Raw genomic sequence first — 13,409 nt, forward strand, 5'->3', positions numbered from 1 at the left:
ATATATATATATATATATATATATATATATATACACACACACACACACACACACACACACATGCTTGCTTTCAGTGCCCTTGTTTCAAAAACACTTGCTCTAGATTTCAGCATCTTGATGGAGACTAGAGACACTACATCAGGCAAGGGAAAAAAGTAATGATATTCCTATTCGGGAGCATTTCTTTGACCTACTACATTCAATTTAGGAATTTTTCAGAGGGCATAAGACCTAGTATGGCCTCCAAGAATATACGATCCAATTGCTTTGATTGTTTATCATGCCCCTTCTTTTTAAATAGCACTGCCCAACAGTTGGGATGTTAGCATTTCAGTGCTTCTCCTTTAGGGTGCTATTTGCCAAGAAAATTTCATAAGAAACCAAGTTTTTAAATAGTCTCAAGGGTATGTCTGCCATCTGTTATCAAACAACTAAACCGTTTCTGATTCTCAGCAAGCTTCTATAATCCTGCCTAGAGTTAAGTAGTTCTTTTTGACAGCTAGATTGAAATGAAGAGAAATACTACCACCGAATCAAATGTGAAATGCAAGTATGTAGCCCATGAAATAACGGCTTGGTGCTCGGAAGGTTTCTTTTTTGGCTTTTTTTTGTTTCAGTTTTTTTTTTAAATTTTTCCTGCTTTCATTTTGGGTAATTCTAACTTTCTCCTCATATTGAAGACTCATTAAGTCACAAAGAAGAGCTGGAAACATGTCTTTCAGCTTTTTTATTCCCTTCCAGCTGTGAATCCCACCCCTAGCAGCTGGAGCCTGGACAGTGGGAAAGAAGCCAAGAACATGTTGGATAGTGGGAAACTTTTATCTCCCCCTGTCCCTCCAAGACCCACACAAACTGGTGGGTATTTGAGCCATCACTTCTGTAAAATAATTTTTACTAATCACTCCAACCTATCCTGAATTACTCAGAGAAAAAGTAGATGTTCATTCTGAGAATAAAAAACTGAGCAGGTCAGTTATTTCCTAATGCTCCCCCTTCTACTCTGAACACCTCTTCTTCTATAAATACTAAAGAAAATGGATGCTAGAACAAGCCAGTGACTGTTTTAGCCCAGCAGCATTCTGCTTCTGACTCAGATGGTAGGAAAGTGGCACCCTCTATAAGATCTTCTAACCTTGCTAACTCATCTTCTTTATCTCATTATCCAATTGGTTCTAGTCACTCTTGATGCTAATTCAATTCTTTTTTTCCCCTAATCTTATTCTGACCTGAAACCCAAGTCAATCATTACAAAATAGACATCTAGCCCTAACTGATAGGCCACCGAGAGTGCCTTTCACAAAGTAGGATTGAGGGTTAGAACAATAATCATTTATTTATTGATTAGAGAGTTCTAGCTGAGATTTTATGAAACTTCCTTTTGTTTGTTCTAGTTTTCTGAAAAGACCCCAGTTATATTTGTAAAGTTCTAGAATCTTTTTTTTTTAAAGGATGTTTTCATAGCCTCTTTCTTTTCTTTTCCTTCCTAAAAGCAGTCTGCGCTTCCAGGTTTATGCTCTATATCTGTCAAGGCTGCAAGGCTCCTAAAAAATCTATAACTGGTTCTTTAAAATGGCTCTTCTATGATTTTACAGTTAGACTAGCAGCTTGTGTTTCTGATGCAGCAACCTATTGCCCCAGTACAGACTAAAGCATAGGACAGCCAATTTGAAACCAAAGCTGTAAGGATGGTTTTTTAAATGCTCCTCAGAACTCGATTTTTCAAATAGGATATTCATTAACTTCAGACAAGGGAGAAAATTGAGGACTGAAGACTAAGCTCTCCCTGCTATGTCTGACTTTTAATGATTCAATTTGCAAATGACCCATATTGACTGATTGCAAGTCAGGGAATAAGCTATACATAGGTATACATGTGCACATATTTACATGATTACATGCATTAGAGATGGGCATTCAAATATATTACTATTGGTGGAATTACTTCTTTTGGTAGGACTGAAGAAATCACAATAATATTGTTCCTAAAATCAGATTTCCAGACTTTTTTCAGCAAGCACATTGAAATGTGTTTATGATATCTCCCAATAATCTGGATTATTTTACACAATCCAGGGGAACATTTGACTTTCATATTGGCCAGTGGGTAACTCAGGACAAACCAGGGACTACATAGGCTGCATGTGTGCTTTTAGCCTAAGTACACACCAGACCTAATGATGGGAGTCAAGAGATCTACATTTCCTTCTGCATGGATTGCATATCTAATCTGTTGTGAAGTTTCTGTTTATGTTTGCTGTTGCGGTGATCTCTAACTGTCTGCATTTCTTCCTGTCAGCCAAAGAACAGTTTGGTTATTAGTCACTAAACAGGGTATACTTACAAGATCAGTTATTCTAAAGCAATGGGCGCCAAATGCTATGCTATAGGGGGATCTGACAAGCATCCTGTTTGTAGGGTAACTGTCAGGCTTTGACTGTACATAATTAAGTGTGGCAAGTAGAGCTAAAAAGATCTCTGGGATAATGGATCAACACTTAAAGTGGTTCTACCATGAATGTACTTGTGAGCAGTAGTGAGAGGTCTGTCTTGCTGTGTTGGAGTGTGAAGTAGAAACTTGCGCTCAACCCTCATTCCAAACCCCACTGCGCACACACACACACATACACACACGCAAAATATGCTTTCTAAAAAGTAGAAGAAAGAAGTGTGGACACAAATGCTGCTTGGGAATATTTTAAGCATCAAAGGAGAATTTCCTTACTAGAGACTAGTCCAAGCATCATGGTTTCCTACCAGGTTTCTGGTATTGACAGAATACTGTCATTTCATTTCTGAAAAAAATTGTAGGGTAATGTGAAGTCCTGGGTGTAAGTGAGAGAAAGCACAAGCATCCCTCCATCTCTCTCTCTCTCTCTCTGTCACACACACATCCACACACACCACACGCTCTCACTCTCAGTCACATGTATTCTATCTGTGTGTCTCAGAAGGATTCAGAAGGTGCAGCAAAGGTTGTACTAAAGCTGGGGGGAGGGGGGGGCTGCTAATAATTCTGTCATGCCTGGCTTCTGGGTCTCCTGTAGCTGCCCTGGCCACGGGGAACACTCTGGAGTGTATAATCCTATCATTTCAAGTGCAGTGACTCTTTATTAGTAATTTGTGAGTTTTATCGTGGTGGCCTTGATGTTTTATATTTGTTCACATTCAGCGTCTATTTAAAGCAGACTCTGCTGTTGGCTTAACATACTAACCCTGAAAGGTCCTCACTTTATACACTGGGTGTGGGAAGAAGGGAGAGGATTTTTTTTTGGAGGGGGGGGGAATCTTCAAAAGTGGATGGGAATACATGAATAGGCTTTTAAAAAATGAAATGAAATCTTTCTGTTTACAGCTTCACCAGCAAGACATGGGACATCGGTCTCCCCCTCTCCTGCAGGGCGATCTCCTATGAAGGTACAGACACTTAGAATATTTCCCCAGGCAGACAAAGCTTCACATCCCTACCTTCACTCAGACTCCCGGCTCTTAGGAGTTTTCATCCTCAGGCAGATAATTTAATTCAACAAATATGTATTAAGTGCCTTAAGCAAAAAAAAAAAATCCTCAATTAAGGGTTAGGGATGCAAAGTTCCTGCTGTTCAGGGGTTTTACTATCTAATTGGAAGGATAAAGCAAGGCAGAACAAGGATGAATCTCAGAGGAAAGATGGGATTGAGAGTGGGAAGATACTGAAGGACAGGAAAGTTTCCCATGGGGGAAAAAAAGGCATTTCCCTGTTGATAGCTTGCTTCTTGAATGCAGTATTGGCACAAAGTCAGATCATTGGCATCATTCTCCCAAAACAGTGACAGGCAGAGGAGAAGGAGGAAAAGGTATGGTTATAAAAGGCATTGAATCAAGAGACACATACTCCGAACAGACTAACATTTTAAGTTAAATGCAAGGCAAATCTAAAGTCCTCAGTCATTTTCAGCAAAATTTTAGGTTGAACTTGATGGGAAAACCATATGACTTAGAAATCTGGTGGCTGGCCTTCAAATCCTCCAGAGTCCTTTTTTTCTGGAGGAAGGGGTACCTTATGGTGCCTGTTTACCTTTTGTTATCTATCACCCTCCTCCGGCTTAGCGACTCAGGCTGTGCATTCTTTGAGATCACTTGAAATTGCCAGCTTGCCTATGAATTAGAAATGCACACTTATGATTGAAGGAGAAAAGGGAGCCCAAGCACTTCTACCCTTCCCAAAACAAGCAGGGGTCAAATTGGAAAACTTGCAGTGAGTTACATTTCGACGGGAATGAAGACAGAAGCTACTTCAAACTGCAGCCCATAAAACATCTGACCTGGAAATCAACAGCATTTAGTCTCTTTACAAATCGAATCAGACAGTGTACTAGGATTGTCAATATAATCACTGGGCGACATGAGATCTGAATTTTAGCATAAACACCTTTTTTTTTGGAAGCTATTACAATAAAGGTGAGTATGAGATTGAAGGGAGAATTTCAAGAATTTTTGCACTTGAGTGAATGAGAACACACAGTTTCATGTCCATTGTGCTGATGAGGTGTTTCCTAGCTAATGGGAAAGAGAGATGACTTAGCCTCTCCAAACAAATTGTGGAAGGTCAAGGAGACCTTGAGTCATCTGCATTGTTAATGATGCCTGATTGTACTAGGTAAGGGCCCTCAAAGCAAAACTGGAGGAAATCACAAAGAAATGTGATTTCATTCCTGCTGCCAGACTTTCTCCTCTAAAACCTTGCTGGTGAGTTAAATGGTCTCCTTATTTTAATTCTGATGGTATCATATATGTAGAACCTGAGCCAGACTTTGAGAGTTGAAAGACCTTTAGGTGTTTTTTTTTAATGATGAAATATCTGTGCGTGCATATACAAATGGGTATGTAGCTATTACATAGATAAATCTATAAGATATGTGTGCATATATTTATACATTTATATATATCTTAATATAAGTGTATATATAATATATACACATATTTTTAATATATTTATCTGTATAGATAGATCCAGGTGGGGTAGAATTTTTTCTATGTTTCTAGAATATAAATTTCCTAAAAGCCTTTATGAGGCTGAAGGGAAAGAGGAAGTATTATCTTCGTGTTTTATATTTACCCTATTAGTATAATTGTGGCATGTTGATCCAAGCATGATTTGCTAGACATTTATGAGGCTGCCGGGTAGAGTGCTGGACTTAAGTCAGGAAGCTCTGAATTTTAATCCTGCCTCAGATATTTCCTAGATGTGTGGCCCTGGACATGTCTACTTAACCTCAACTTTCTCATCTGGGGAAATGGAGATAATAATAGGACCTACCTTATGGGGTTGACACAAGTATCAAATGAGTTAACATATGCAAAGCAGTTTCCAAACCCTAAAGCACTATGTAATATAAATAAATGTCCCAGGAACAAGCCCCTTCCTTGGACACTTTCTAGCTATGTGACCATAGGTGGGCACAACCCATAGTGCCCACCTCACCTGGTTATTGTGAGATGTATATTAAGTGCTTCTCAAGTTTTAGATTACTTTGTCAATTAATTTTACTATTATTATTGTTGATGGGAAAGTACTTTATTTCCATTACCTTATCTGAATCCTGTGGGATAAATAGTTAAATATTATTTTAAAGCTATTAAATGACCAGACTCAAACCCACTTCTCCAGACTCTTTACACAAGCACTCAAGCCCCGATGCCCTTAAGAAATATTTTGGATGAATCCTTACCACTAAACCGAATGCATACACAAGTTATCTCACCTCCATCCTAGACTAGCCCTGGATAATATTTCTAGAATAGCAAAAACTATCTTTTTTCACTTTTTCATCAGTGTTTTTACTGACCACAGACTTGTCGGTGTATGTTGGGTCCTCCTCATTTAAATAGGGAGAAAAAGTTGTGAAGAACAGATTTGAAATCTATCAAAATACCACTAGATATCACATATGTGTTGTCACTCTAGAATTACATTAGAGGGCACACTGGTACCAAGTTAAAGCAGTCTGAAACTGGTAAGAACCAGAGCCTAATGGCTACCATTAGCTACCCCACTGCTGATTGAGGAAACATTTTGGTGACAAAGACAGTCATGAATTTGGACCTTTTAAAGAGAATTCTTATGGCTTCATATATATAATGGCAATTGTATTTCTCGAAGGTTAAAGAAGGGGGGGGGGGGGGGGGGGGCGGGAATAAGGAGGAAGATAATTTAGAATTGAAAATATTTTTTTTTCAAGAACTTTAAAAAAATAAAGTAATGACCTTAATTCTATATAGGCTGCCTAAAGTTGAGAATTTGGGGTGAGTCAGTATTTTTTCTTTTAAGAAATAAAAAAGATTTCTCAAGATGCTTTTCTGAAACAATAATATAGAGTGAAAGGAGAAGAAAACAGGTTGAAGTCTTATGTCAGTAGCATTGAAGGAAGATTCTTTCTTACTTTCCATAACCTTATTTTAAAATAGGCTTTATTTTTTTAAGACTCAGTTATGTGTCCACAGAAATTCTGCATAATGGTATCTTCTCTGTATATTCTAGTACCTTCATCCAGGACTCTTAAGGAGTATCAGTTTTATCTCCTTGTTCCTTACTTTTAATTCTTAGGTCCCTTTTTACATCTGTCCAGATTATCAACCACCACTGATTATTTCGGACTCTCTTTGCCTTCCTAATGATGATAAAAGTTGAGAAGGCTCAATCATGTTAGGTGATGTGCTAGCATAATAAGTATTTCATGTTTGTTTTCAATGACAAAAACCTATGATATGAAAATTCAACATACATTAGGGAAAGGAGAGCAAAATTTAGATAAGACACACTCCTTTTCCTCACCCCTAATACTATCAGTCAACATAAATTTATTAAGTGCCTACTCTGTGCTGGGCACTGAGCTAAATGCCAATCAGAAAACAATTCCTAATCACAAGGAATTTACATTCCAATTGGAGAAACCAAATATATGCAAATGTATACAAAATAGTGAAATATAAGGTAGTTTGAAGCAGTGGAGAGAATCAGGAAAATCTTCACATAGATTATGTTTGAGATACACATTAAGAGAGAGGCTTTGTAAGGCCAAGGTAAGGAGGAAGTGTATTCCAAGTTTAGAGGGTGGCCAAGGAAACAAAGACACAGAGGGGAGATTTAGGGTACCACACGTGAGATACCAAAAGAAAGCCAATCTAGCTGGATGGCTGAGTTTCGAGGAGTCTAAGGGTTATTACTCTAGGGAACCTGGAAGGGTATAAGGTACAAGTACAGAAAAAGAATAAAAGTACACTTGTTATATGTGAGTTGCCAGGGAAGAGTCTTGCCACCCCGGAGCTAGGCAAAGCTTTATGAAGAAGGTGGCATTTGAGTTGAGTAGTCAGGCATTATGGAAAGTACATTGACTCTGGCATGGTAAGATCTGGGTTGAGATTCCACCTGGGATACTACCTGGGTTTTATTTTCCTCCTCTGTAAAATGAATGGGTTGCACTCCATGGATTCCGAGTTCTCCTCTAATTCTAGATCTAGAATATTAAGGAATCCAACAGGCCAAGACAATGAAAGATGATATCCCAGGCAATACACCTATCTTACCGTCTCTGCTATCATCTGCTCGTTTTCGTTTATTTTTCATTTTTTTTGTCTCTTTCCATTTTCACTTTGCATCTGAACAGGGTTCCATGCAATCATTTACCCCATCTCCAGTGGAATATCACTCTTCAGGATTAATATCCAACTCCCCAGTCTTGTCAGGAAGTTATAGCAGCGGGATCTCCTCTCTGAGCCGGTGTAGCACGTCTGAAACTTCAGGCTTTGAAAATCCAGTGAATGAGCAAACAGTGAGCATGTCGACCTACAGTGTGCCTGAGGAGCCAGTGAGGAAAGAAAGTAAGACGCCGCCTCCTTACAGTGTTTATGAACGGACTTTGAGGCGCCCTGCTCCGCTACCTCACAGCCTCTCCATCCCCGTTACTTCGGAGCCCCCGGCCTTGCCACCCAAACCCCTGTTGGCTCGATCAACCAACCTAGAGAATGGCAGCAGGAGGACTGAACAAGTCCCTCGACCCAGACCTCTTCCCCGGAAGGTCTCTCAATTATAAGTCACTTTTCTATTCCCTCGCGATGAATTCTTTACCGTTTACAAAGTAATAAAAGTATGGTGAGAAGAAATTTAGTGTAGGCACTTTAATATTTTACTCCAGATTTTTTCTTTAAATAAATGAAATAAAACTTGCTTATTAATATTATGTTGCACAAATATTAAATAAAATTACTGATCTAGAAGGCCAGATATCACAGGAAGTGTGGATGAGAGAATTTCATTAAAACATTCTAATTTGAAAGTGGTATATAGTGATATAGACTTTTTGTATCTTTTTATGTTTACTTTTTTACATAGTCTAATCTTAAATCAACACAATGCTGTCATTTGTGTTAAAGTTGTATACTTTTTACTGAATACTTGATACTACAAGAAAGCTTATTTAAAACAGTGCACATTCTAACACAATTGTCCTTACTCTTGAAGACTTCTGTAAATAGGGCTGAGGTTTCTGGCTTTTTCACAAGCAGAAGGAAAACTGTACATCATTGGCAATCAGGTGGAAGGTCGGTTACTTAGATGATGTATCGATGGGGTCGCCAACATCGGAGTTTGAGGAGTACCTTTGCTCCGGAGACAAAACACTCCTTTCAGACTGCTTTTGAAGTTCGACAGCTGTCTACATATGTAAAACTATACTTTGAGGATTCATTGATATAAACTCTTCAGTGTTCTTGTCTCCACTGTCTTTCTTTCTTTTTAAGGTGCAATTCACTTTCAGTATTCCAACTGCAAGCCTAAACAAAAGACCCCAGTAGAAATGTTTACCTGGATTTTGTATCCGCTGACTTCAGAAGGTCCTTACATAAAACTGGTCATTGCAGAGGAACAAACGTTCCCGTATTAAAGAGGCACAAACGAATGTGTCCTATTAACAAAGATACAGGAATCAATGCTGGACAGTATTAAATCAATACATGTAAGTGAAGGAGTAAAATAAAAAACCCTTCAAGAATATAGATTAGGACGACTACATGGCATCAGAACTTGTAAAAGGCAACGGCATTATTGACTCTCAATTCTTCACAAAATGAGAAAATTCCTTCCAGCTCTACTTTCTTAACAGTGGAGTTTCTCTCACTTAACTAATGATCCCCTTTGTCCTCTAGTTGGAGAGGATACCTGTAGTCCATTCTAGTTTGAATTTTCCCAAACATAGCATCTGTAGAGCTAACTAGTAATGCTAATGCCCCAGTTGTAGGAGTGTGGAAAAGCACCTTGTATGTAGTACGTATTTTGTACCTTTGTTTTTTCTTTAACTGACCGTTTATAACACTCACTTGATAATAGACGTATGAACTGTATTTAAAAATCATACTGTTAAAATATTTTCCCTCTTTTGTTGGGAAGCTCATGTTGGTTTAACTGTGTTTGCTTTTGTCGATAGCTTAAACTGGAAGGTGGTGACCACTTTTTTATATTCTCTCAATGAAACCATCCAGCAGATATACGCTGTTGAGGCTGGTTATAGAGGTTTTCTATAATAAATGTTCAAGTATTTTTGTACATAACTGGTTAATTTTAATAAGAGATACCATTATGTGTAAAAAAAAATAAAAGCAAACAGTTGTGTATGCAGTATGATTGTTATAATTATGCCAAATACTTTATGTATGAAAAAGAATATTTGTACATATGTGCTTTTAACAATAATTCTGCCATATTGACTTTACAATTTTGAATGTCAGAAAAAATTAATATATGTTAAAATATTTATGTTTAGTGAAAGTATTCATAATTGAGAAAAGGAACATATGAATTTGAGCTTTGTATCTTGCAAGTTTTTGCAGTCTGAACTTTCTCAAACTTGCTTTTGATTATAACGTTTTGTGTTTATAATCACATCCTGAATGATATGGGAGGTTCCTTATTTCTGTTGATATAAAGAGGTAAAGCCGCCCATTTAAATAAGGTATCCCTAGTAAGATAACAAAGCCTCTCTGATTTCTTTTCCCTGTGTAGTTTAATAGGTTTGTTGACTAGTGCTTGAGCACAGTAAGAATCAGTGTTATTTGCTCTTGAAGCCATTTTTTTTTTAATTTCTGGCAGTGAACAGAGTTGTTGAATTTATCATGTGCGTGTATTACTGAAGTCAGCTTTTGCAGCAGATTATTTCATGAGATTCTGTTTACCCAGATGTTCATGTTGGTTGCTGCAGAATGGTTAATATGAAATAAAATTACTTGATTAATCTTAACATTTTTATATTTTGTGTGTGTTTTTGTCTAGAGGAGTAGCTGTGTAAGTCTGTCTCCCAGAATGAACAATTCTAACTGGTCTCTTGAGAGGACTGCTTTTTTCTCACGTTAAACAATCCTCCTCATTGTACCACTTTTTCTAAGCTATACATCTCCATGCTGGTGGTTGAGAGAGGAAGGATGGAGACAGTACAAGCTTGGGAGAGAAGTAGGTGAAATTTACCTCTTTAGTTGACCATGGATTAGCCTGACTGGAGCCCTGTTTTACCTTTGAAACACCAAGAAAAGAAGGGCTCAACACAAAAATGACAGCCACCTGCTGTGTAAAGCTGCTTTTATATACCTTCCCTTTGCCAACTGTGACAAACTGTCGGGGAGCCAGCTGTTTTTGGTGAATTCCATAAAAATGTACTAGGAAATATATTAGGCTGAAAGACTGCAGGTAAATCTTTCCTTTTCCTTTGTTCATATGGCACCAATAAATCGCTTGCTTTGAAATCAATGCTAATCAGCCTCTTGTGTTATAACTTTATGACAATACATACTTACAGACCATAATACTCAGAGACCACCGCTAGATTACTTCCCAACTAAGCCTCCATGACCTGGGTACCATCTTGAAATGTTCTAGACCAAAATGCCACTCCCTCCTCCCCATTCCTTGTGCTATTTCCTTAGGAGAATGCGAACTCCTTGAGATGAACTGTCTTTGCTTCTGTCTTTATATTCAGAGTGGTGCCTAGTTAGCAGCTAATAAATCCTTTTTTCATTCAATCATTCCATGTTACCAAAAGATTGTGCTTCGAGACACTTTTTCATTATAGCTGAGGTCATCATTGTGGCACAAGTAGATCAAGGCCCTAAGTGGCACTATATTTCGATACTGTCATAAGAGGAAGGAAAGGAAGAGGGAAATAAAATTCCGTTTTATTTAATTGATCCATACTACTTTATACATTAAAAATGTGGTTTGGAACCTTTATCGACATAAAGGCTTAATTATTGTAAGCCTTGTTCAAAATCTGAGGGTAAATTTTCCTAAGTCAATTAAGTGTTTTATAGCTGTTTGTGCTGAACAAAGTAATGTTCCTTTTTATGGAAGGCTTTGAATTACTTATGAAGACAAAACAGTAATAAACATTCACGTTAAGAATGTTGCCCTCTGAAAGGTCCAGAGAGCCTTTCAGCGGTTGCGGTTAAACTGGGTTCATGGTACCTTTTCCTTTCAAAAATTTACTTTCTGGATATATGAATACATGAAGGACTTCACAGCATGATGGGTTCCTTCCACCAATCATGTTACTTAGCACATAAATCAGAGAGATTTGCCCGAGATAAACAGAGTTTGTGACTTGCTCAGTTGTATGAAGGGGAAAGGGCAGACTCTGAACTTGGATCTTCTTGACCTAACCCAGGATCTCATCTACTGAATAATGTTACCTCTCTAGCCTCTGAATTTAGGGAAATAACAGAATATGACTCTGATGCCTCCAAATGAACTATTACCTATGTAAAAGAGACAGGAAGGCTTTTTATGTGACCTTTGTAGGGGTATGACACCTGGAAAATTCCTAAAATTCTTACATAAAACATCTCACTAACCAAGAGGTTGTCTGTCTGCAATGATGTGCTGGAGTCAGTTCTTATTGGATCAGAGCATCAATCATCAAATTTTCAGAGTGAGCATCTCCACCTCAGAAATCAGCCAACACTTCACATCGGGGCTTAATTTATCATTTTGTCTAGACTCCAGAAGTTGATAGAGAAAATGTTAATTATGCAAATTATACTTAAAAGTATGTCATCTATGCAGTTTTTTTTTTAAGAGAGAAGAATGATAAGTTGATACTAACACACTCCTGCTTACCCACCTATCTCAACTCTTTGGAACTCTCCCAAGAACCTAAAAGTAAGGAATGAAACTAATTGTGATATACTTCACACACTAAAGCTGATGTACCTAACTCCTAGGAGAGGTCTTCATTCAGAGACTATTTATTCTTTTTCTTATACACAATGCAAGCAAGAATGTTGAGCTGGTTTTCCAATCCATGGAAAATTGTAATTTTTTGAGGGTATGGATTGTAGTGATTTTCATATTGATATCACCAAATTTGTCTCTCTTTATTTCCTACCCTCCTAGTCCTGACCTTTAAGCCAAATAGAAAAAAGCATAATTCATATGCCATATATACTTGAAGACAGCCAAGCTGTGTCCTTTCGACATTTCTTCTCTGAGTTAAGCAACCTTAATTACTTCCACTAATCTTCATATAGCATGGACTTAAGACCTTTAGCCATCCTGATTATATTTCTCTGGATGCTGAAATATGGTGCCCAGAACCAAACATTTCTCCAGATATTATCTAAGTGAGACAACTGTAGGAGCCATTCCCTTCTTGTTTCTGGATAATATAACTCTTAATTCAACCTAAAGTTACATTAGCTTTTTTGCCTGCCCTACCACATTATCGATTCATATTGAACTTGTAGCCCACTAAAGTCTTCAAATCTTCTTCAGACATACTATTATCTAATCATGCCTCTCCCATCTTGTATTTGTGGAGCTGATTCTTTGAACCCAAGTGTAATATTTTGCATTTATCTCTATTAAGCTTTAATCTTTTTGAATCTGGCTCAGTGTTCTAGCCTCTTGAATTTTTTGGATCCCAACTGCCATCCGGAGTGTTAATTAGCACATTCATTTTGTTAATATGCAATTTTGAAACATTTCACCCATACCTTCATCCAAATAACTGATAAAAATATCAACTAACACAGAGCCAAATGCAGCTTCCTGGCTTCTCCATTGGACTCCTCATATTCTAATTGACATCAAATCACTGATGACTCTGAGTGAAGCCTTAAAACCAGCTCCAAATCATTCTAAATATGTTATCCAATGCCTCTAAATATGTTCTCTATCTCCCCAACAAGAATAGCATGAGAAACTTTGTCAAATTCTTTACAAAAATCTAGGTAAGCACTATTTCACATCAGAGCAAAGGGAACTACTGGCCTGAGGAATCTCGAAGTGCACTACTATTATAGCACAGCATAGTAACCGATATTCACAATAATAAACCTTTCATCTTCAAAAGGTTAGCCTGTGTTTAATATGTTCTATTTTAGAAAGCAAG

General features: G+C 37.7%; 1 protein-coding gene across 1 annotated transcript in view; it reads left to right on the plus strand.

Annotated features, from left to right (window-relative positions):
- DOCK4 (dedicator of cytokinesis 4) overlaps nucleotides 1–8,239 on the plus strand; it is a 541,177-nt gene extending 532,938 nt beyond the window's left edge. The window contains exons 52-53 of the mRNA XM_044677327.1: nucleotides 3,353–3,414; nucleotides 7,644–8,239. Of these exons, the coding sequence (XP_044533262.1) occupies nucleotides 3,353–3,414; nucleotides 7,644–8,069 (488 nt within the window). The 3' untranslated portion in view covers nucleotides 8,070–8,239. The remainder of the gene's footprint in view (nucleotides 1–3,352; nucleotides 3,415–7,643) is intronic.
- Nucleotides 8,240–13,409: the final 5,170 nt, after the last annotated feature.

The sequence above is a fragment of the Gracilinanus agilis genome, chromosome 5 (genome assembly GCF_016433145.1).
Source record: "Gracilinanus agilis isolate LMUSP501 chromosome 5, AgileGrace, whole genome shotgun sequence".
Classification (NCBI taxonomy): domain Eukaryota; kingdom Metazoa; phylum Chordata; class Mammalia; order Didelphimorphia; family Didelphidae; genus Gracilinanus; species Gracilinanus agilis.